General features: G+C 41.0%; 1 protein-coding gene across 5 annotated transcripts in view; it reads right to left on the reverse strand.

Annotated features, from left to right (window-relative positions):
- Positions 1-26,400, reverse strand: part of marchf8 (membrane-associated ring finger (C3HC4) 8) — a 77,178-nt gene that overhangs the window by 34,422 nt on the left and 16,356 nt on the right. For all 5 annotated transcript variants that reach the window (XM_058057971.2, XM_058057972.2, XM_058057970.2 and 2 more), the window contains exon 2: positions 20,596-20,812. In XM_058057971.2, the coding sequence (XP_057913954.2) occupies positions 20,596-20,709 (114 nt within the window). In that variant the 5' untranslated portion in view covers positions 20,710-20,812. The remainder of the gene's footprint in view (positions 1-20,595; positions 20,813-26,400) is intronic.

The following is a 26,400-nucleotide window of genomic DNA, read 5'->3' on the forward strand; positions in this document are numbered from 1 at the left end:
TTTTGAAGACCTGATTGGGATTCTGGGCTTGCACGCTGCTTCCCGACAGGATGCCGAGGCTCAGCAGGAGGAAGTGCAAGGTTACAAAGCTTCCCCTCCTGCATCTAAACCTTTTGCATCTAACTTCACCAAAAAGCGGGTTCATGTGACCTCAGTGGAAATGTTCCAAGAGTCCTGCCGGAGGTCATGAGGTTCACAATCTTTAGTGAATGATGAAGCAGAACCAACACAAGTCTCTAAAGACCGAAAAGCAGAACAAAAGGGGAGCATACAAACTGAACTGGCATGACGCATGCCAGGCCATGAGGTGGCGATGGCCCTTCGTCGGGAAAAAACACATGCATGTGCATGAACTGCTTCAAATTATAGCATTTTATAGTACGGTAGTTCTGGGCTAGTGGACGTCAGCTCAGAGTAGGAGCATGGAGGATGTATTGCTATTGATGAGCTTAGTGTAAATGTAATATTATTAATAACCATTTATTATTATTACTTACTGACTAATTATGCCTATATTGTACAATACTTGATGAAGTGGGTGGCAGTGGCTCAAGAGTTAAAGCAGGTTGTCCAGAAACCTGAAGGTTGGTGGTTCAACCCCCACTCAGTCATTGTCGTTTACCCGCCTTGCCTCCAATGCTGCCCACACGAATGAGGAGGTGGTGGAGGACACCGTAGGTGCGAATCTACCTCAGGACAGCTGTGTCTACAGATGTAGTTAATTAGTGTGTAATGAGGAATGCATGAATAGTAATAAAATCTAATCTATTATTAGTAATACCTGGAACCTATATACATATCAAATTGTGTCTATTATGAGCCTTTTGTTATTAGAATTGTGATTTTAATAACCAACCAGATTGGCCCAATCTCGTGGCAGAAGCCGACACTATCCGATCTTCAAAATAAAGCAGATTGGCAGTCGATCCTGCGATTTCTATTTTTTTTCAAGTCCAGTTAAGCAAAGAGATGCAAATCTGCTCTACACTTACCTGAGGCAAGTAACCTTGACTATACATACATATCATCCCACCTCAATCCACTGATGACTGGTGAAGGACGTTGAAATAAATGTCCCCTATACTCAAGTCTTCTACTTTCCTACTCAAACTACAATTCAAAAAAAAAATACACAAATACGGCCCATAGCAGCAGTGGCAATTTACATATTTACATCGAAAGGCTGCTCATCCAACAACCATCATACCCAGGATTCACTCAAAGGAACATTTACATTTTGAATGCCTGAAAAATGAATGCCTGAGCTCACAATGTCAATGGAAAAAGGGAAATGTAAATGTACAATATTTCTGATTTAATTACGTATGTGTGGATCCTCTGGTAATTACAAACATGACAAGCTGCAGACTTGGAGCCAGGGAACATTTCTTATTTGCATTAGTGGTGGGAGGATGAAACTAATCTCAAGATTGAGATGCAGCACGGGTTGGCTGCTTGGAAAGTACAGGTTGAGCTCGTTTTACGGCGTTTTGTGGTGATGAACGCAATTAATACCGCTCAAAAAGAAAAAGAGGTAGTTATGTACATGAGGCAGAAGAATATGTAGGTGGTAATACATAGGTCTCTATTGTTGTGGCACAGCCCATGTAGTGGTAATGTGGTCCAGCGCAACCAATTTGGTAATCTGGTGGACTGGGCTGTGCAGAGATGGCCATGGTTGCGCACCACCAGGGGGCGGAAAATGTTGTGACAAAACATTGTGGCAAAGGTATGCTGAAAGCTTGCAAAGCCGACCTGGTCTATTCTCGGCGCAGGCGAAGCGCACTGGAAGCATACTGTAGCGATGCCTCAGACAATGGCACCAAAATCTCAGTACTTACTAAAATAGGGATGTACGACATTTTGTGCGATGCCGTGTAATTGTTAATTATTTGCCCATTGTACAGTACTTTCTATTCATATTACATTTCCCAACTCCCCCCAGAGAGTTATTATATACACTGAAAATGCTGTCACTCAAATGACGCACAATGCAAGGACTGGTCAGTGAAAGAAAAAGTTGACTATTAAGCCTCACTGTAACATAATGATCCACTTCACGTATCTGCGTAGGTAGTGGGACAAGAGAAATTAGATGAGGTGAAGAGGAGCAGATTACATTTTCCAGCTGGTCTTTTGATAAGATGACCTCTCATCTGGTCCACACTCCAACCTTTGCAATTCTATCTCATTGGTCTGCTATATGAAAAATATTCTTCTAGGCCCAATCATTTACATTTTTTGCAAACTAAACATTAGGCTGGATAAGCTCCGTCAACTTGTTGCAGCAATATGAAATACTGTTGCTCATCTTGCTCTCGCAGTTTACTCATTTTTTGTAGAAAATACCTGCGAGCAATGGTCGTAGCTTTTTCTGGATTGAATGATACTGTAATCAAATGTGTGACAGGGAGCAGATGGTGTAATACTTGCCTGATGTCCGTCTTTTTAATGTTGCAGCCTTGCATTAACATGTATGCACTCTTAAATTAATCTATACTTTCTACAATACAGTCACAATCTGAAGACTAATAAAAGGTAATGAAACAGCAAAAACGATAACCCAGCCATTTTCAACATTGGTACTTGCATACCTTGTCTGCAAGTCTCTCTTCAAAGCTCATCTCCATCGGACTCTACCACCACGCGACAGTGGAAAATTGCAAATTAGAATTACATTAAAAACAGGTGTGCAGTGCACTTTGTGCGCATAGGGTTTGCAGACTTTCACTTTAAGTCTGCATGTACCTCTGCGTACATATCGCCTGAGTATGTTTAGTCCTTTAAAATGCAATACAACCTCAATGATGCGGTCACATGATCTACAGCACTTTTAAAAATGCAATATTGCCAGGCGTATGAAAAGCATGACTGTTCCACTAGTGAAATTCTTATCAGCTAACCATTAAAGGGGACCATTATACTCAGCCTTTGAATTCTAAAGAGAATTCTAAAGAGCAGCTACACACGATAACCAGCACATAAACCTTTATACTTCTTCCAGAATCTGCACCTATGCAGCTGTATTTCTTTGGATTTCGTGGTTCTTGTCAAAAAATGTTTTAATGTCTGTTTTAATTTATTACACCCACGGCCTGCCTCCAGGCTGGCCTATTCCGTTGTGGTTGGTCACACTTCCGAGTCCTTGGAAGGACTTTGGGTTTCTGCCGCTGGCTGCGAACAGCATAGGAATTGATACTAAATGGCGATATACAGTGCATCCGGAAAGTATTCACAGCGCTTCACTTTTTCTACATTTTGTCATGTTACAGCCTCATTCCAAACTGAATTAAATTAATCTCTTACCTCAAAATTCTACACAAAATACTCCATTATGACAATGTGAAAAAAGGTTTTTTTTACATGTTTTGAATGTATTAAAAATAGAAAACAAAAAAATCACATTTACATAAGTATTCACAGCCTTTGCCATGAAGCTCAAAATTGAGCTCAGGTGCATCTTTTTTCCACTGATCATCCTTGAGATCTTTCTACAGCTTAATTGGAGTCCACCTGCAGTAAATTCAGTTGATTGGACATGATTTGGAAATATAATAACTGTCTATATAAGGTCCCACAGTTGACTGTGCATGTCAGAGCACAAACACCAAGCATGAAGTCAAAAGAACTGTCTGTAGACCTGCGAGACAGGATTGTCTTGAGGCACAAATCTGGGGAAGGATACAGAAAAATTTCTGCTGCTTTGAAGGTCCCAATGAGCACAGTGGCCTCCATTATTCGTAAATGGAAGACGTTTGGAACCACCAGAACTCTTCCTATAGCTGGCCGGCCTTCTAAACTGAGCGATCGGGGAAGAAGGGCCTTAGTCAGGGAGGTGACCAAGGCCCCGATGGTCACTGTGTCAGAGCTCCAGCGTTCCTCTGTGGAGAGAGGAGAGCCTTCCAGAAGGACAACCATCTCTGCAGCAATCCACCAATCAGGCCTGTATGGTAGAGTGGCCAGACGAAAGCCACTCCTTAGTAAAAGGAACATGGCAAAAAGCACCTGAATGACTCTCAGACCATGAGAAACAAAATTCTCTGGTCTGATGAGACAAAGATTGAACTCTTTGGTGTGAATGCCAGGCGCCATGTTTGGAGGAAACCAGGCACTGCTCATCACCAGGCCAATACCATCCCTACAGTGAAGCATGGTGGTGGCAGCATCATGCTGTGGGGATGTTTTTCAGCAGCAGGAACTGGCAGACTAGTCAGGATAGAAGGAAAAATGAATGCAGCAATATATAGAGATATCCTGGATGAAAACCTGCTCCAGAGCGCTCTTGACCTCAGTAGACTGGTCATGTACCTTGACCATATAGACAGTAGACATTAGCACACAGCCAAGATCTCAAAAGATTGGCTTCAGAACCACTCCGTGAATGTCATGGAGTGGCCCAGCCAGAGTCCAGACTTGAATCTGATCGAACATCTCTGGAGAGATCTGAAAATGGCTGTGCACAGACGTCTCCCATCCAACCTGATGGAGCTTGAGACTTATTGAAAGTGTAGAATTGTAACATCTGACTTTTCCACATGACTGAGTAACATTGGAAAGGAATCGGGCTTCAGCAAATTTTGCGGCTAGTCCAGCTGCATACTGGCCCATGTTCACAAAACAGTCCAATATGAAATAACGACAGATTAAAATGCATTTTTTTTGCGGTAGGGAATCAGGAACTCCAACCAATTGTACCTGATGGTGGCGTCTTGAGGAATTTTAAACAAATGTGTGTTTCCCGTACGAGCCATTGCTAGCAACGTAAACAGGAGCAGAGTTTGCCCATATAAGGAAGTCCATTCCTCTGTGACATCACAAAGTGTCAGTTTTACCACGCCTTTTAAAACCAAACGTTTTGAGCCATTCCAAACTTCTTACAGAGCTCACTTCCAAATGCGCAAACCTCATTATCTGAAACTTTGGCATTGTTTAACTACATTTATAGGTCCGAAAAAAACAGACCCACTGACATGACATCATCCAGACCTGTACCGATCTGCTTCCTCAATTCAACCAAAATGTGATGGTCATCCGTGTCAGCAGACAAAGAAAGCATCAGAAACAGAAAGTGGACACCAGACAGGAGGCTCACACAATCAGCAGTCATGCAAGGATACACACGTGCTTTGAGGGTGTTGTCCAAGCTGTGTCACATTAATAACACAATAACATATTGTGACGGTGATCTCAGAGCAAAGTGTCCAGCGTGTTCTCTCAACCAGGCACTTTCCCTTTTGGGGGAATTTCAGGCACATCTGTGTGACAAAGAGCTAAAGCAGTCCATTCGATGTGCAAATGAATGACGGCAGCTGAGATGGGATTTAAATTGAAAAGAAATACAAGACCAGATAGGAAGCGACTCAGGAAAGTCCTAGGGACGTGGTTACCATGGGAATGACAAAATTCCCTCACTCCGTTTGCCCTCCCTCACTCTCATGCTGCTGGGAGACAGATTCATGTTTCGCACTTGGCCAGCGTTTGTCAAATCTATTAGCGTGCAAGGGGGAGAACGCAGGCCGGAGAGGGATATCAAGAGGCAAGAAAAAAAACAATTAGCTTTCAAAGTTTTAAAAAATATCTGATTATCATCCCCGCAGGCGGTGTGACCCAAGGCGACAGATAATAGAGCATCAATCAGCCGACTTGGGCCTGCGTGGAGGTTGTTGCTGGCTTAAACAAATGCAGTAGTCAAAGTAATGCCACTACTCTTATGAAAAGACATCTTTGTCATTGAAGTGCTCCTTGATTTTTGCCAACGTGAAAACCTGACAGGAGCACAGAAGGCATAGAAGTGATTAAGACTTTGGTTGAAAAGTAGTGCCTCACTTGCCTGCTGATTCATTCTTAACTAGTTTGCCGCCAAAACAAACAAAATTCAACATTCTTCTAGTACTTATTCTTCCAATAATATGACTTTATTCCCATAATAATTTTCCCAAAACAAATTTTCCAAAATGGACAACTATGTTGTTTTTTGTGTGTCATAATATAACGACTTAAAAAAATGGATTTTTTCTTTCATATTTTAACTTTGTGCTACTAAAATAACATTATTTTTTCCATTATTCTAGGGATGTCCCAGATTGGGGCTGAACGGCGGTCAAAACATGCTACTGCAAATTGTCCATAGGTATGAATGTGAGTGTGAATGGTTGTTTGTCTATATGTGCCCTGTGATTGGCTGGCCACCAGTCCAGGGTGTACCCGCCTCTCGCCCAAAGACAGCTGGGATAGGCTCCAGCATCCCCCGCGACTGTCTTGAGGATAAGCGGTAGAAAATGAATGAATGAATGTCCGAGATTGGCGTTTTTGCCGAAAACCGATATGCCCATAAGATAAGATAAGATAAGCCTTTATTCGTCCCTCAGTGGGGAAATTTGCATTGCACAGCAGCAAGAGTACAGAATCAGTTAAGCAGTACAAAATACAAAATATAGAAAAATAAACAATATAAACAACCCAAGTATTAACAAAATCAACAATTTTACCCAAAGTTATATACTATATATTTTATTTATATAAATTGCCCAACTCTGATCCTGATACCAATATGTGTAACATGACCTGTCTCTTGTGGTGGAATGAACACAAATGCATTTTTGTAATATTGTTATTGGGCAAAAAAAAAAAAAAAAAAACAGTATCACATTTTTATGCTGATATAGGATCATCCCTATTTTTTTTGCATTAAACTGCACCTTTTTTAAAACGATTTGCCTATCATCCACAATCCTTATGTGAGACTTGAACTCGCCTTTTCCTGCAGTTAATGTACACCTTGGGAGACACCTGTTCTGCTGACAAAGCTTGAAAACATCTAGAAAAACCAACAACGTTTTATGATTTTATATACTGAATATGCTGTGACCATGTAGTAACAGGCACATACTTTATTTTGCTGTATTTTAAGTATTACTGGAACTTTATTATTACTGGAATCTTCCTGGGCGTATTGATTTCACATAGCGACATACAAAGGAACTCTACACCAAGTGTTAACTTTTCTAAACTCCAAAACAAAAACACAGCAGTGGTGGCGGCAGCTCCAACATGTGACGTTATTTTTTGGTATTGGCCTGAGGCATTGTGAGCAAGGTGCTGGTGTGCGTGTGTGTGGTGAAGCTAGTCAGTAATATTAATAATAAAAACAATGTGGCTGTGTTTCCGTTAATATGCACGTCACATTGCTGAACTGAAGAGGTGTTGGTGCTTTTCGGAGGGTTTTTTCAAATGGCTTTATAGGCGGAATAGGTGCGTTAAAAGAGAAAGAAATGTGTTCATGTCCCACATAAGGCTTGTGGATATTTTTTTAGGCGCAGTTTTCCTTTAAATTATCTTATAAAAAAACGCAACCACGTGCTGTACTTTGGACACCCCCGACTTCAAACATTGCAAGACTCTGTTTGTTGTGTGCGAGACAAATGGCCTTCTTCCTTGCACCAAATGATTTGCTGCTGATGTAAGAGAAGCAAACAAACACTTGTTTTCCTATACATTTCTGGAGCCCTGTGCACAGCTATGATTAAGAGTGGCGAATTGATGAGGCTTTACCAGCCCTCAAAACCAGACACCAGGATCTGCTCAAGAAGCCAGTTGCTATTTCTCCCATGTGACACAAATTATTATTTAGATCCATGCGATACTTTGCAACTAACTGTCACAAGTGGTGGTTTTTAATGGCCCAAGGCTGTTTACACTTCAGGTGCACACCCTCCTATGCTAATAACATTCACCTAATCAAACTGTGTAAGGACATACTTAAAATTACCATGAAGGAACCAATTGACAGCCATTTGTTCAATGACAAGGATGAAAAGGTTGGCTGAAAAGACAAGCTGATAAATGTCTGTCCTAAATGCAAAAATTTCCAGTATGTGTAATATCGATTTGACTATATTTCCTGGACTATGAATATTATAGTACACTGGATTTTGCACCAAGTTCTCAAACTACAACTGGCCTATCCTCTGGCTGGTGTCACATCTCGTCTTTGAGCATGAATGATGAAGGCTGCTCAAACCTGAGACCTAAGACAACTCGAACAGTCCAGGGCCCCGTTTCACGAAGCAGGTTTAGTGAAAACTCTGAGTATGTTAACCCTGAAATGAGGGAAACTCTGAGTTTTCCGTTTCACAAAGAGAGGTAAGTCAAACCAGAGACAGAGGAGTAACTCCAGCCTGTTTCACAGAGAGAGGTAACTTACAGACTCTGTGAACATAACCTGGTCGGGACCAGGTTTTCTTCAATTAACCTCGAGTTTCTTTCTGTCTCCACCCTCTTACGCTACACACGGTGTGATTCATTCATTGTCGCGCGTGTTTAAAGCCAGTTTGGTCGTTTTTCTTCAAGGTGTGCTGTGTGTCGCATTGTTTTTTTAACCATGGCATGTCCGTTTGTAGAAGACCCTGTAGACCAGGGGTCGGGAACCTTTTTGGCTAAGAGAGCCATGAAGGCCAGATATTTTAAAATGTGTATCTGTGAGAGCCATATACATTTTTTTAAACATTGAATGGAATAAAATGTGTGCATTTTTATGTAAGACCAACAGTTTTAGATATAATGGGCTCTAATTACGTAGACCAGGCACACTACCCCACGCCAATGGGGTGTGGCCAGCACACTTTCGTGAGCAGCGCAGTGTCTAATAATAAATCAAATACTTGTTGCCATTAATACAACTTCTGCTGCTGCATAATTTTGCACCATACTCAGTATATTTAATTATTTTGGCCATCTTTGCCAGAAGGCTTGGTTCTGCAGCTTTAGCTAGGTGACTATTTGACTAAAGGAGAAAAGTTTATATTTACATGTTGACATCTCAATGACCGAGGTAGACTACAGCATTACCCAGTAATAATCGAGTTTTGGTGTTTGACCTGGAAAATATCAGGAAAGATAGATATGGTTGGCCGTATTGCAGTAGAAAATAGATGGACGAATTAAAATGCATAAAAAAGTTGTTGATTTTGAATATTATTTTTAACAGTCATTTCTGTGATGTTTACTTTAAAATGTTGGCAAAAAATACATTTTTAAGAAATGCTTGAGAGCCAGATACAGTCATCAAAAGAGCCCTACCTGGCTCCCGAGCCATAGGTTCCCTAACTCTGCTGTAGACGAAGAGGCACTACTAAGAGGTACACCTACTCCGCATTCGTAGGGAAGTTATCCACAGGCCGAGATTGGACATGCGATCATTTCCAGATAATTTTCTTTTCGAACGGTACCGCTTCACTTCACCATCCATCACTTACATCCATAATCTCATCCGTCAGGACATTCAAAACATCACCAACCGTGGACGTCCACTGTCATCCACCCAGATTCTGTGTGTTGCTCTTCGGTTTTTTGCCAACAGAAGTTTTTTATATAATATATGTAGGTGATGCAGAAAACATTAGCAAGGCCACCGTCTGCAGAGCTGTGAGAAAAGTGTCCCTAGCACTAAAAAGACGAATCAACTCCTCCGTTGTGTTCCCGGGACATAAACCCGTGGGGGTCATCAAGGAGGAATTCCACAGAATTGCAGGTGAATGTAGAAATCAGTTAAAATGTATGATTATAAATCATATTCAGTTAATGACATGGTGCTGCAACCTCACACTGGGATTTGTCATTTTAATTTCTTTTAGGATTCCCTGGTGTGATAGGGTGCATCGATGGGACACACATTCCCATCGTTGCTCCTTCAGAAAATGAAGGAGACTATGTGAACAGAAAATCCATTCACATCAATGTGCAGGTAGATTGAATGTCAGACTGCATCAAACTGCAAAAACTCAAAATCATACCAACAATATTTGTCTTATTTCTCGTCAAAATGTCTAATTTCTGATCAAAACGAATCACACCTAAAAGTAAATTGTTTTTAGACAATGTTCACGTGTTTCAATCACATTTCACTTAAAAAAATAATTTGAAAAATCTGTCAGTGGAGCAAGTTTGTTATTTCTACTTATTTCAATTGAAAATGTGCGTGAAACAAGTGAAAATTGCCTGAAAACCAGTTACTTTTTATGTGGTGTCTTAAGTGTAAAGACATTTGATGAGGAAATGTAGACCAACTACATGGTCACCCATGGTGAATCGAGGGAACGGGGCTCCATTGATGAGGGCTTTTTAAAGTCGTGGTGCACGCGCTTAACTCAGAGTGAACAAACTCTGTGTTGATTGAACCAAATGAAATCACCTGTTCTGAAACCCGTAACTCAAGAGTTTCCTGTCTCAGAGTAGATCAACTCAGAGTTCAGGGTAAGACTCAGAGTTGGTTGAACCTGCTTCGTAAAACGGGGCCCAGGAGCGATTGATGCCCTGAGAATACAACGGCCTGGATGAATGACAATATTCACAGTCATTCCATGCCACTTTTGTGGTTTGAATTTGGCAAAAAAATACAGTGCATCCGGAAAGTATTCACAGCGCTTCACTTTTTCTACATTTTGTCATGTTCCAGCCTCATTCCAAACTGAATTAAATTAATCTCTTACCTCAAAATTCTACACAAAATACTCCATTATGACAATGTGAAAAAAGTTTTTTTTGACATGTTTTGAATTTATTAGGAATAGAAAACAAAAAAATCACATTTACATAAGTATTCACAGCCTTTGCTTAATACTTTGTTGATCCACCTTTGGCAGCAATTACAGCCTCAAGTCTTTTTGAATATGATCCCACAAGTTTAGCACACCTATCTTTAGGCAGTTTTGCCCATTCTTCTTTGCAATAAGTCTCAAGCTCCATCAGGTTGGATGGGAGACGTCTGTGCACAGCCATTTTCAGATCTCTCCAGAGATGTTCGATCAGATTCAAGTCTGGACTCTGGCTGGGCCACTCCATGACATTCACGGAGTGGTTCTGAAGCCAATCTTTTGAGATCTTGGCTGTGTGCTAATGTCTACTGTCTATATGGTCAAGGTACATGACCAGTCTACTGAGGTCAAGAGCGCTCTGGAGCAGGTTTTCATCCAGGATATCTCTATATATTGCTGCATTCATTTTTCCTTCTATCCTGACTAGTCTGCCAGTTCCTGCTGCTGAAAAACATCCCCACAGCATGATGCTGCCACCACCATGCTTCACTGTAGGGATGGTATTGGCCTGGTGATGAGCAGTGCCTGGTTTCCTCCAAACATGGCGCCTGGCATTCACACCAAAGAGTTCAATCTTTGTCTCATCAGACCAGAGAATTTTGTTTCTCATGGTCTGAGAGTCATTCAGGTGCTTTTTGGCAAATTCCAGACGGGCTGCCATGTTCCTTTTACTAAGGAGTGGCTTTCGTCTGGCCACTCTACCATACAGGCCTGATTGGTGGATTGCTGCAGAGATGGTTGTCCTTCTGGAAGGCTCTCCTCTTTCCACAGAGGAACGCTGGAGCTCTGACAGAGTGACCATCGGGGCCTTGGTCACCTCCCTGACTAAGGCCCTTCTTCCCCGATCGCTCAGTTTAGAAGGCCGGCCAGCTCTAGGAAGAGTCCTGGTGGTTCCAAACGTCTTCCATTTACCAATAATGGAGGCCACTGTGCTCATTGGGACCTTCAAAGCAGCAGAAATGTTTCTGTATCCTTCCCCAGATTTGTGCCTCAAGACAATCCTGTCTCGCAGGTCTACAGACAGTTCTTTTGACTTCATGCTTGGTGTTTGTGCTCTGACATGCACAGTCAACTGTGGGACCTTATATAGACAGTTATTATATTTCCAAATCATGTCCAATCAACTGAATTTACTGCAGGTGGACTCCAATTAAGCTGTAGAAAGATCTCAAGGATGATCAGTGGAAAAAAGATGCACCTGAGCTCAATTTTGAGCTTAATGGCAAAGGCTGTGAATACTTATGTAAATGTATTTTTTTTGTTTTCTATTTTTAATAAATTCAAAACATGTCAAAAAAAACTTTTTTCACATTGTCATAATGGAGTATTTTGTGTAGAATTTTGAGGTAAGAGATTAATTTAATTCGGTTTGGAATGAGGCTGTAACATGACAAAATGTAGAAAAAGTGAAGCGCTGTGAATACTTTCCGGATGCACTGTATGCAATTGAAGCAAATTTAATGTATTTTTGCCTAAATTGAGCATATTCAATCATAAATGTGACCAAAGCAACTTAAATATAAATATAAGGTATTGAAAAGGTGCATTTGAAAGACACTGTTAAAAATATGAACTCAACTCTGAAACCCTGATGTCACTTTCTGTCCGCAAACTACTGCATTCCCCCAAAGTACACATTTATAGCAACACACACAAGCACGCCTCTTATGTCATTCATTCATTCATTTTCTACCGCTTGTCCTCATGAGGGTTGCGGGCGTGCTGGAGCCTATCCCAGCTGTCTTCGGGTGAGAGACGGGGTACACCCTGGACTGGTGGCCAGCCAATCACAGGGCACATATAGACAAACAACCATTCACACTCACATTCATACCTATGGACAATTTGGAGTGGCCAATTAACCTAGCATGTTTTTGGAATGTGGGAGGAAACCGGAGTACCCGGAGAAAACCCACGCATGCACAGGGAGAACATGCAAACTCCACACAGAGATGCCCGGAGGGGGGAATCGAACTCGGGTCTCCTCGCTGTGTGGCCTGCGTGCTAACCACTTGCACAGCAGTGCACCCACGACTCTTGTTTATGATGTCTTAAATGTCTTAGTTGCTCTTATGTCTACTGTATTAGATAATACCAGTTTAAAAGGTGACCATAGGCGTGTTAGTTGATGTCTAGATGAATTAAATGATAATCGATTAAACAATTAATACAATCGCACCCTCACGCTACCGTGTTTTTCAAAACATTGTTTTCTTGATGACTATGGCTACATACTATACTTATTAGTCCAAAATATTTAAAGACAAGGTATATGTAGTATTTGTAATGTTACACTGATGAGACATGACATTATATTACATCACCGTCACATTGCATGCAGTCAGCCATGGCATGTGATGGCAGAGTGAAAGAAGTTCTCCTCCCATTCTGTGTGGAAGTGGTAAGTCTAGCTTCTTACTTTATCCTTCTCCCCCACCCCATTTAAAACTTCAAAAACAGTGGAATACCGGAAACCGAAAATAAGAATAATTTTCTGTCAAAGTTCCTGACATTATCAAGAGAAATCTAAATGTCACACTACGAATCTGTCATTAAAGATGATGCCATGTGTGCTGGCGTAGAAAGGAGCTAAGGGCAAAGTGATTATTCTGTTTGATTTCTCTAAAGTCTGTTTGCATTATGGAAATGCTAATCTTGTATCATCGCTACCTGGGGATGGTAGAATTATCCTCGTAGCCTGGTCTAATGACATCCTTGAGAAAAAAAGCAAACAGGCCTTCATCTTAGCGGCCAAATGCCTCACAGGCGTAGCCATCACGTTGCCTCACCACATTTTAATTCGCTTTTTAACTCTTTGACGCCTCCTGAACGAGACTCATGCAAGTTGTGCACATACGGAGAGACAACACCAGCTGCTGCCGTGTCTTATGTGAACCTGCGGGAGGGATTCCAGGGACATACAAGGAGGTCTTTAGTGGCTTGGCAGGCTGCACTCGATGTGGTCAAATTGAGTTGGACCAGCTGAGAAGCTATCAAAGTACCATACTGCAAATCAATCAGCATTTTGTGAGCTATTTATTACACAATAGGTTGACAAGAACATACAGTAAAGTCTCGTTATATCGATATCGGTTATATCGAAGTACTGCTTATTACGATACTATTTTCATTTCCCGGCAAATTTCTAGTCTTTTATGATATAATTGGTTCCGTTATTATGATAATCCGGTTACTACGATGCCCTTTTCATCTCCCGCCAGCCAATTTGGTCTGTTTATATCGATACAAAAGCAGCTTAAATCAATCTTTGCTTAAGGATTTCAATACCAAAAAAGAACATGGCGAACGGCTGCTTCCAGTCAACTTTATTTTTCACACTTCCACCACCAGAGCACAGCACACACACTGATTCCCGCACTTCCTGGTTCACAGGTCATGCTCAACCCGCCCCACATAGCTGGCCAAACACATGCCTGCAACAGAAGAACCAACTGACATAGCATACACACCTATTCCAACGAAGACACAAGCGTACAAATACATGTATTTAATTGTTGTATTCAGATATCTTTTTATCGCTTGCGATAATCACTGTTTTTCATATGTACATGCTGGCGTTCCTTGGTTCTTCTGTTGCAGGCATGTGTTTGGCCAGCTATGTGGGGCGGGTTGAGCATGACCTGTGAACCAGGAAGTGCGGGAATCGGTGCGTGTGCTGTGCTCTGGTGGTGGAAGTGTGAAAAATAAAGTTGACTGGAAGCAGCCGTTCGCCGTGTTCTTTTTTGGTATTGAAATCCTTAAGCAAAGATTGATTTAAGCTGCTCGACATTGTTCTATACTATAGAACAATGTCGAGTGCATTATTGCCCACTTTTAATGCAGTTCGGCGCAGGATCGGATATATCGACAGTCCGGTTATATCGATATTTTTTCCGACTCCCGACAATATCGATATAACGAGACTTTACTGTATTACTTATATGTGTCATTCTCACAGAAAATGATCATGATGAAAATCCTCCAGCATTTTTGGTTTCTTTCTTCCTGGCATGTAGCCGTTTACTACAAGACAAACACTTGAGAGGATACTAACTGGATTATTAATAATTATTTTACTCAACACTGTGAAAGTACAACTATTCTGACTTGTGGCTTATTTATTCATTCAAGCCGGTGGTTATCATTTATGGGAACAACGACCAAACAAGTAAATATGCCACACCAATGCCACATACACAGGCTCGAATTAGCGTGGTTTGGGCTTTGTGGACTACACCGAGTCATTCTATCAATTACTGCATTAAATATATGGAACTATATGGCAATATATGGCATCTATGGCACATGCATGTGCTTGGAGTGGTTCTATTTATTTCTGTCATGCAAGGTGGTAGTTTTCATTGATAGCTAGCAGGGAGGCCTGTACGCATGTTCTTGAGCATATGCAAGTGTACCTTGGGATTTGACTGAATTACTTTTTCGATTCGATTTATTTGTATTAAGTTGTGGTTATCATTGATACCTGCAAGGGTCAAAGGTTGCATGGGCTGTGTGAGGCATAGCCTTTAATGACCAGTACTAATCATACATGGAAACAAGCAGAGTTGATGACTGCGTGCCACAGCACACTGCATTGACACATTGGTTATATGATTTTCCATATTACATAGTCGCGGAATTGGCCAATAAAATGGAATTTACCGTTAAATGTGGACTCTCACGGGAATGGACAAAATATGAACGAAATGCTGTCATCGGGAGGAGAAGAAACGCTCATGTCAGGAGTTACTATTTACTCACCGGAATGACAGTACAAAATCACGGCACAAAATCATACCAACCATTAAAGCTCCTCCTCCCAAATTAAACGGGTTGAAATGGCGATATACACAGGTGAAGGTTGGCTTGTGTGAATGGAATCTAGCTGGTTTACTTTATTGCATGGGTAACTACATCTTCCTTAATCACAAGCACAGGTTTTACAGTTTGTTGAATATTTAGTAGAAATTTGTGCAGAGGCCGACATTCCATTAGAAGAGTTAGCCAGATTGTTACCAATAAATAAATATGCTTTACAATTTGAGACAGGTGTATTTCCTTATATGGGTTAAGGTTTCTCTGCTGAATTTAACTATGTCATCATATTGTGATACGTCCCAAAAATAAAGTGATACATGCCAAGGTCTATATCACCCAACACTACTGTTCATTTAACGCCTCACTGTCAATATAATAAGGGCAATTTTTCTCTGGAGATTTATTTGCTGTTGGAATATTGTGAGGCTTCAAAGGTGAGTTGCATTCATGTCGGTGACTGCTCCAGCATTTGTGTTGTGTGCCGTTATAATGGTATCCCTGAATGCTGTGCAAAATAAGCTTTCCAGTTTCGTCACCACCATAGAGGACCCGTGGGTGGGCCGTCGGTCGGAACGTTAAGAGGTTAAGCGCTTGCCGTGAAGGTTATTTTGCTCCTGCCTGGCATGCCATCCTGGGGCAAAGTGCACTTTATAGCATGTGTAATCCTTCTTTTAATGCAAGCCTTATCAAAGCTTCCAGACACAAATACACAGCAAAGAGTGATTGCTGAGGTAGAGAAATTTGAGGGAACCTTTATTCCCGCTGTATAAAATCCACTCCAAGTCTTTAAAATGTCAAATTTATGAAGGCAAACACTACTCTTTGAGCACACGCCCACAGGTGAACACATTTGGACCTCGACAAATGAACTGGAGAGACAGTGGAAGGAAAAAAAGCTACAAATAGAGGGGCGACCAACACTAGATGCCTTCTGAAAGACCAGCAAACAAACTTTGCATTTTAAATAGAAGCTGAACTCTTTTTTTGTTTTTCTGTGTTTTGGGGATGAGGAGTGAGGATGTGCTGAGTTTTTTAGCAAGCCAGATGGGTCGGCGCTGTGCGACTAAACTCTGGGCAAAATTACACACATGTACAGTGAAGAAAATAAGTATTTGAACACCCTGCTATTTTGCTATTTCTCCCACTTAGAAATCATGGAGGGGTCTGAAATTTTCATCGTAGGTGCATGTCCACTGTGAGAGAGATAAACTAAAAAGAAAAATCCAGAAATCACAATGCATGATTTTTTAACAATTTATTTGTGTGATACAGCTGCAAATTAGTATTTGAACACCTGTGTATCATCTAGAATTCTGACCCTGAAAGACCTGTTAGTCTGCCCATTAGAAGTCCACCTGCACTCCATGTATCATCCTGAATCAGATGCACCTGTTTGAGGTCGTTAGCTGCATAAAGACACCTGTCCACCCCATACAATCAGTAAGACTTTAACTTGTAACATGGCGAAGACCAAAGAGCTGTCCAAAGACACCAGAGACAAAATTGTACACCTCCACAAGGCTGGAAAGGGCTACGGAGCAATTACCAAGCAGCTTGGTGAAAAAAGGTCCACTGTTGGAGCTATCGTTAGAAAATGGAAGAAGCTAAACATGACGGTCAATCTCAATCGGAGTGGAGCCCCATGCAAGATATCACCTCGTGGGGTCTCAATGATTCTAAGAAAGGTGAGGAATCAGCCCAGAACTACACGACAGGACTTGGTCAATGACCTGAAAAGAGCTGGGACCACCGTTTCCAGGTTACTGTAGGTAATACACTAAGACGTCATGATGTGAAATCATGCATGGCACGAAAGGTTCCCCTGCTTAAACCAGCACATGTCAAGGCCCGTCTTAAGTTTGCATATGACCATTTGGATGATACAGAGGAGTCATGGGAGAAAGTTTTATGGTCAGATGAGACCAAAATAGAACTTTTTGGTCATAATTCCAATAAGCGTGTTTGGAGGAAGAAGAATGAAGAGTACAATCCGAAGAACACCATCCCTACTGTGAAGCATGGGGGTGGTAGCATCATGCTTTGGGGGTGTTTTTCTGCACATGGGACAGGACGAGTGCACTGCATTAAAGAGAGGATGACTGGGGCCGTGTATTGTGAGATTTTGGGGAACAACCTCCTTCCCTCTGTCAGAGCATTGAAGATGGGTCGTGGCTGGGTCTTCCAACACGACAACGACCCGAAGCACACAGCCAGGAAAACCAAGGAGTGGCTCCGTAAGAAGCATATCAAGGTTCTAGCATGGCCCAGCCAGTCTCCAGACCTGAACCCAATCGAAAATCTTTGGAGGGAGCTCAAACTCCGTGTTTCTCAGCGACAGCCCAGAAACCTGACTGATCTAGAGAAGATCTGTGTGGAGGAGTGGGCCAAGATCCCTCCTGCAGTGTGTGCAAACCTGGTGAAAAACTACAGGAAACGTTTGACCTCTGTAATAGCAAACAAAGGCTACTGTACCAAATATTAACATTCATTTTCTCAGGTGTTCAAATACTTATTTGCAGCTGTATCACACAAATAAATTGTTAAAAAATCATGCATTGTGATTTCTGGATTTTTCTTTTTAGTTTATCTCTCTCACAGTGGACATGCACCTACGATGAAAATTTCAGACCCCTCCATGATTTCTAAGTGGGAGAAATAGCAAAATAGCAGGGTGTTCAAATACTTATTTTCTTCACTGTATGTCCAGGATCCTTCAGTTCATTTGCATTCTAAGTACAGCAAATATCCTCCAACCTTTCTGCAGTCCATTCTGTTCTGGTCCTTCTCCATGGTAATGCTGGTTCCACTGGGACCACAGCAGAAGCCTCGCTGTACTTCCTCAGAGTGTAAAATACTGAGGTAACAAGAAGGGGGGAAGGCTGCACAAACAATGGTATGATAAAGTCGACTTGAGTGACTAAACCTTGGTTCTAAGTCTATAATTAGATCTAAAGTGGTTGAAAATATGTGATGCAGTGAGAGTGGAATATATACTGTACACAGTCGTCCCTCGTTAATTGCATTTGGTTTAAACCAGGAGTGGGCAAACTACGGCCCGGGGGCCACGTCCGGCCCGCCAAGTGTTTGAATACGGCCCGCCCAATCTTTCCAAAGTATTTCATTTAAACATACAACCTGGCATCATGGCCTGAGCCAACCTTTTGATGGCTTTATCAATTTCGTTTTTTGACATGGTCTGTTGTTTACAAAGTGCTCCTGAAAAAAGGGACACAAGCACATAATAATAATAATAATTATTATTATTATTATTATTATTATTATTATTATTATTATTATTATTATTATTATTATTATTATTATTAGATTATTAGAATTATTATTAGAACTATTATGATTATTATAATTATTATATTAATGCAAATTATTATATTAATTATATATAATATTATTGTTATATTTGCATATTTTACATAATAATAATATAATTATTATTTTAATTTTATTGTAATTATTATAATATTTTATTATTTTTAAAATATTTAAATATAAATATAAAATAATAAATAATAATAGCAGATTGCATGACAATTTTACAGATACAATAATACCAGGTGGACTGTTACGTGTAAAATATATAGTCTGCCCCCCCCCAAATTTTGTCATATCAATGCGGCCCGCGAGTCAAAAAGTTTGCCCACCCCTGGTTTAAACAACATTATTAGAGCCCTTGAGACATTAAATAACACTCCTATAGTCATCTTCATACATGTATTACCTCTGTGTTTTTCAACCTTTTTTGAGCCATGGCACGTTTTTTACATTGGAAAAATCTTGTGGCACAACACTAACCAAAAATGTAACAAAATGTCACCACCACCTCACACGTGCATCAATAAGTCTATCGTAGGAACAAGGTAGGTGTTGCCACACGGACCAATATTACATTGCTCTGCCAATGTCTTTACACCACAGACACTCCACAGTAGCCACATTTTTACATGACGAGTTTTCCTCTTTCCGAATGACATTTCGGGATACAATAGTATCCATGGAAAGGAATATTCCAATCTCGTCCAGTGTCCAGTTTTTATGTAACAAACAGTTTTCATTTACAAGTCGCTCTGGACTATAAATCGCAGGAACAGCCAACCTATGAAAAAAAGTGCAACTTACAGTCCGGAAAATACGGTAGTTAGATACCAGAGTTACCTTTTGCAACATTGGCTTCACCAATCACTACTGTCAAATCAGCTTTTCACTTAATCATGACCGGAACCAACCCTGACAATGATGATAAAGCAGAGTGATAAAGTGAGGTAGGAGTGTGTCTGTCTGCGTGTGGTAAAAATGTAAATACCAATGACCAGTTTAAGAGAAGTGTGAATATCACTAGAGCCACACACGGAGTGGAAAAAAAGGTACCATCTGCAGCATGTGAGAGGCCTCTTAAGAACGCCTGTGCTCTATTGTCACAGACATATTGTTTGAGCGACTTGCTTTGTTCCTGCGCTCAAAAAAAAACTGCGCTCTGAGCCAACTCTTGTGGTGCTTGATGTGATGGAGTGTCAAGAACATATTATCAAGGGGAAGAAAATCAATTAAACAGAATAAGAATGAAATTAAAGTCCCTCAGCATGAAACTATCCTGACACTGATGAACCTTCAGAGTTTGTTCTTATAAATGTTCAAAGTCAGTTAATTGGTTCCAAACGCAAACTATCACAGTTTTTGTTTTTTGTTTTTTTTTTACACAGTATGTTTAAATTGAGTGATTGGATTTGATTTTAGATTATGTCTCATGATTAGCTCCACAGTATTTTGTTGGAATCAAAAACTAATAATGTCACCATGCAAGTATTTGCAAGTCCGTCATATTGACAAAATCAGCCCAGGCAATTAAAAAATATCATAGAAAATGAATACAGCAAATTGAGGCCAAAATGTACAACTTGGAGATATTGACTGCCCTGAGAAATAACAATAATGCTACCAGCAAATACGCACTTGAAATGTAACCCTAAATGTAACGTAACACTATCAGGATGCTTCCAGCTATCATGCAAAGGAATCTAAAATCGAGATTAAAAGTATAATCCTCGATGGTGTCACTGTTCTGGAATACAGGTTTTGGTGTTGTCTGAGGTTGTAACTGCAAAAGAGGATGTTTGACTGAAACTGCAGTGACAGGAAACTGCAGCTTCATTTCTTGAAGCTCCGCACATACCTGCTTGTCCTTGTCTTTGTCTTTGTCCTTGTCCTTGGCCTTTCCGCTGCCTGACACCCGCGACGACGTGACATCGCGGGGGATGACCGAGATTTGATGCAGTGGCATGTTCATCCCAGCAGAACCAACTAGGGAAGCTCACACACTTACTTCCTATCCCGACGCCAGAGCAACGGGCATGATGGTTTTCAACTGCCAATGCCGTGACCACGCTACCCTGCAGAAGGCAAACATACAAACACGTTAGCAACACGGGTATAAATTAGCGGTATAGAAAATGTGTAAAATTGGGGTATGTTTGGATTGTATTTCTGATTGTTATTGTGCTCGTTGCACTGCTTTACACTACAGACCGTGGCCATCCAATACCATGAACGCCATCATTAGCTTTAGCAGAGAAAAACTTTCAGACCTTTGCAGAGGTATATAAGCTTCATGGATAAAAACACTTTCATATTTTCCAAAATTAAGGAAATTGGTGCTTAGCCTACTTTTTCTTTTTAATTTTAACTTCAAAATCATTACTTGTTGCTTTATGGGTTTTACGTTTTCGAGTTAACTTTTACACTTGTTAGACAGTTTAATAAATGACATCAGAGGGGCATCAGTGACTTTTACGACATCATTAAAATTAACAGCGGCTGTAATTTTTTCCTCCAGTAGGCAAAAGATCATTACAAGAAATAGTGTACGAGCTGTGCGTCCTTCTCAGACAAACTCAAGAGAAAGGAGTTGAAAGAATCCGGAGTAGTGTGACTGAGGACGTCCCAAGGAGCAGGAATAAAGAAGTTTTCTTTTCCTTTTCAAAACAGGGCCTTTTAACTTTACTTAATGCAGCCATCTGTACCGCCACTAACATCAATTAAGCTTTAGCTCCTTCTCACCAAGAGGCTGCGTGCACCGTGTTGTGCATTAGTGTGTCGACCAAAGCCTCAAGCTTGACAGTATGAAAATGACAGGATTAGGACACCAAAAAGCAAAACAGACAGATGTCAGATGTCAGAGAAATGGCATCACTGATGTGAGAATGAGGGCAACTGATACATTTCCACCATTCAAAGGACTCAATTTTTCAATTAAGAATTTTGTAGCTGGTGAAGAATGAAGGAGGACTCTGAATACTTGTCAAGAAAGTGTCTATACTCAGTCTATACTGGATGCACACAAAAGGGTGAAAATGTGTCAAAACATGCACCTGTGCTATTCATTTTATGACTAAGACACCACATGGTGGCGCTATTAATAAACCCGCAACAAATTGTGTTTGGCGGAAAGAGCACAAAAGAGCAGGAATGTTGTAAAACATGGCCACCACCAAGCAAAATATGTTGGCATGAACATTGGCGGGACTTGAGCGATGTTTACACTTGCATGTATTTTGAAGGTTTGAATGTCACGTACAGCGTCACAAATGTTACATGCAGCTATTGGGAACATATAAACATAGCCGCAGCACGGGTATGAGCAGAATAACAACTGAACCCCCTTCACTTTTAATTGGCTTCATGTTTGGAGTCCGTGGTCTGCACTGGAGTGAGAGGTTGCACTAATTGGAGAAGACGTGTTGAACAGACGGCTGGGATTCCTCCATACTTATAAATTGCTGAGTTCAGCGCCATAACAGCAATATTTTTAGCATTAATTTGGCAAAACAGTGTTTGTGTTTGTTTTTCTTATACTGGAGGGTATAAAAATGGAAGATCTGACTCACCCTTTTTGGGTGTAAAAACAGAGCGTAGTTTTCACTGCTTGTGAGGTGTTGAGGTGTATCATTTTGGAGAACACAAGTTAACTTTTCTGACGTGTGTGTGTGTTTGCATGAATCACCTGCCGCATTATTAACAGTTCTATGTCAGCACGAGCCAATTGCAGACCCCCTGTGGTTAAAATGCAACTCTGACCTGTTGCCATGACAGCAGCTATTAAGACTAGCTTTGATCAAGGCATTTGTTCAGAGTTGTTTGAAAATTATTCTTGATTAAATCGTGTCTCAAAGCAACTGAGGCCAAATGAAGCGTAATATTTGGCTGCAACCAGCAGAGGCGCTGTTGATTAAAAACCTTCCAAGTAAGATTCACCCATCCTATTCAAAATCAGTAAATCATGGACAGTAAGGGATTTTGTCGACTGTACCAATTCATGCAATTTCAACCAATCCCTGCAAAATATGTACAAGCATCCAACATTTTCCAATACTCACAATTTTTCCCGCACATTTCGACTGATCATCATCTCTTTGACCAATGGAATTTGTCAGAATATTGCTCAAACGCACACGTTTACTGTCTAACCAATCAAGTAAGTCCCTGCATCGCCCACCCACGTCCCCACTTCCTTGTTTACAAGTATTTCATCTGCCAACAAAAAACCCCGCTCCAGATAGTGCTCAACAGTTCAACAGTGGGGGTGAAGTATGTGCAGTGTGTTGGAACATAAATGGAAGTTTACATAGCATAGCCTCAGTTTGCCACATCCTGGTCTAGAAGTAATAAATCAACCACACAAAATGCATTCCGGAGTTCACATCTCTGTTCCAAGGGCATCATTAGAACCATGCCTCTAGAGATAAATGTGTAGAAATGGCTGCAAATACAACACACAACAAACAGCTAAAGACACTGCAACTTCCATTGTCATTTTTAGGAAAAGACCTGGAGGGCCTGATGATTTATTCAATATCCCAAAATGAAAGATCCTTTCAAGCGGCAGGGGCAAAAACAATATGTGTAAACTATGATCATGTGAACGTGCTCCACCAGCTGAGATGAAAGACCTGCGGTAGCGCTCCTTCTACCATTGTGGGTGTAACAGAAGGAGCTGCTCCGAGACCTCCTAGTGTCATGCAAGAGGTGAGAGGTGTTATCCATGATGGATGTTAGGTCGGCTAACATCCTCCTCTCACCCACTTCTTCTATGGCATCCAGTGGACAGTCCAGGACCGAGCTTGCTATCCTAATCACCTCTTCCTGTCCATGTCTGTAGTCCTCCTCCTTTTTTCTTACCACACTCTGGATCTTTCCTGTCCCCCCGCACAAGCTGAAAGCCATCCAGGGTGACATGCAAGTCCAGAGAAAATTCATTCAGCCACGTCAAAGGCTGCACTCGCAACAGTCCCTCTGCAGCCGGGTTAGCACCTTCCATCGTGTTGGGGAGGGACCTCGCATTCCCCATGAGGACCACATGGTTTATACAGTCTTTTCTGATCTGCAGCTTCTGCTCCTACTTCATGGGGCTCTCCGGTTGCCCCTCGTAGCAAAGCAATAAGTATAAACAAGTATAAACAATGGAGCTGTGATTGAATGGGTCTGCCACAGCCGCATCAAAAAGTACAAAAAAAGGGGTCATTATGGCACACAAAAAACATGACACCTCTGCATCAAGAGTTAGAGCACAAATTCATTCTGTATCGATATGAATGACATGCTTGTTTTTGATTTTTCGATATAGAGTATTAATAATAATCTCCAGACCCAAAATATGAGGCCATGTCAGCCAATTAGAAACCTAAAGTTGGAAAATCTAAGACAAATAATCATCAATGTGCAAAAATGATTAAAGTTGTCAGTGAATCCAAAAGACCACTCACTATAATTGAGCAACATACAAGAAAAGACTGCAAAGCGCCAACATTAAATCACAACAACTTGACAAAAGAAGCTCAACTGGCGGTCTTATGGGAATTAGCAATAGAATCACAACAGAATTTGAACGCCTCGCGGAAATACACAATTTCTGATCTGGGAAGCTAACATAATTAGTAAATAGTAGGACAGAAACAAGTCCCCTATGCACTGTAAAATTAACTTCCATCATCTTCACTGTTTATGTTTCCCCATCAATGTCAGGTACAGTCCTGTCTGACTCTTTGCTTACTTTTGCTCTGCTATTCTTCTGGTAGCTGCTGTCAGATCCCAGTCGAGAATCGTCTGCAAACCGCCTTTCTTCACTTGTGATGTGCACCCATGCGTGTATCCTTCAATCACAACATCACTGTACTGCAGCTGCACTCTGTATCTCCAGAGGTGTCTTGCCTGGCAGGCTACAAACACTGGACAGATTGGACAAATTAGGCCATAAATTGTTTTTTTTCTTAAACCATTCTTTCTACTTTCACCTACGGAGAGGCTATGCCACTTAGTGTTTAAGACCTTAGTGCCAATGTGAAAAGAGACTTTTGAGCTGTGAGAGCATAAGCAAGGCTTCTGAGTTTCTCATTAAGTGGCTTATTTCCATAGAAAAAAATGACGTTAATTAGCGCACACGGCATAAATAATAACCCTTTGATTGCTGTTACCTCCCAGGATGTGTCAGATTATAGGTTTGACCTCAACTGGTTCCATTTAACTTCTCCATTCAACACAGTAGCCATGTTTACATGAGGAGTTTTTCTCTTTCCGAATGACCTTTCCGAAAGCAATGGTATACATGGAAAGGAATATTCCAATCGCGTGTCTACATGCGCCGCAATAATCAACCAGAATAGTCAATGGGGCATGCGCAGTAAAGCGTAAACATCAACATCACGTGATATCGACTTCCTTGAGTTTTTCTTTCACTTGTTGGAATAACTCCATATTGCCGGTTCTTCGTTCGTCCAGTCTTGAAATTTAGTTTGAATCATAAACAAACTTTCCGCAGCGGTCCAGTGCCGATTGCTGGCCTCCAAGAACGCCTGGAGCTGTGTGTTACGTCATATCTGAGCATTCGCTAAATAAACGCACCCGGGAACAGGAAAAGATAAAGTTCAATCTTGCTAATATTTTATAATCAAGCTTGGCACATGTTTTATATAGATATGCATTTTCTTTTTTAATAAAACTGGACTTGTGAATGGCGTATAGAAGGGTTTAGATTCTGTTCTACAGATGGCGGTAATGCACACGAAAGCTGCTTGTCAACCGCCAATAAACAACAGAAGAAGAAAAACACCACGAAGACGGACGCAGTCTGGCAACTTTCCGATTGAGCGGGTACAAGATACCTCAATCAAATTGGGGAAAGGAATATTCCACCCCTGTGAATCCGATTATATATTCATTCAGATTGGCACTTTTCTTTGCAGAATGAGGTGTATACAAAGGTTAGATTCTTTCCTTTTGAGCAAATAACCCGAATGGGATTGGAATATTTGGGATGACTGGATGCATGGTGTATGAAAACAAATAACCACTGGGGTCTATACTTATGTCAAAATACACTAGCATTTAGTAGATGTGGCTGTAGGCAACCTCCTGTTGAGTATAGGGTGGAGAGTAGCATGTTGCTTTCAAATCATTAGTTGCTACATGAAATAAAATTTGTTGCTTCAATGTCATGCAGCAGTCACTGACTATGAGCATATGCATGCACACACACACACACACACACACACACACACACACACAGGCTTGCCCAACATTGTACTACAACAGTGAAGAAAATTGTGCTTCTTTATGAGATGCTGTGAATAAATTATCATAATGTAGTTTGTTCAGTTTGCAGGGCCGCACCAAAAACAATGTATTACTACAGTGGTGTCTTTGCATTCCCTCAAATGTCACCATATCTATTTACTGTATATGCAGAATCTAATCAAATGCACCAATGATATTAAAGGGTCACTACAGTCAAAATAGACTTGCAAAGCATTCCTCAAAGCATTCCTTCTTGATTATATGCTAATGAGTTCTACTTTGGATGTGATTAAGAGTGTTATGGGAGGAAAAGTGCCAGGTCGCACAAGCAGTGGATGATTGTGATGATTGAGCGTCAATGTAGCGGGCGCACAGTGGACGAGTGGTTAGCATGTAGTCCACACAGTCCAGG

The sequence above is a fragment of the Doryrhamphus excisus genome, linkage group LG20 (genome assembly GCF_037039965.1).
Source record: "Doryrhamphus excisus strain RoL-2023G ecotype Guam linkage group LG20, RoL_Dexc_Guam_v1.1, whole genome shotgun sequence".
NCBI classification, from domain to species: Eukaryota; Metazoa; Chordata; class Actinopteri; order Syngnathiformes; family Syngnathidae; genus Doryrhamphus; species Doryrhamphus excisus.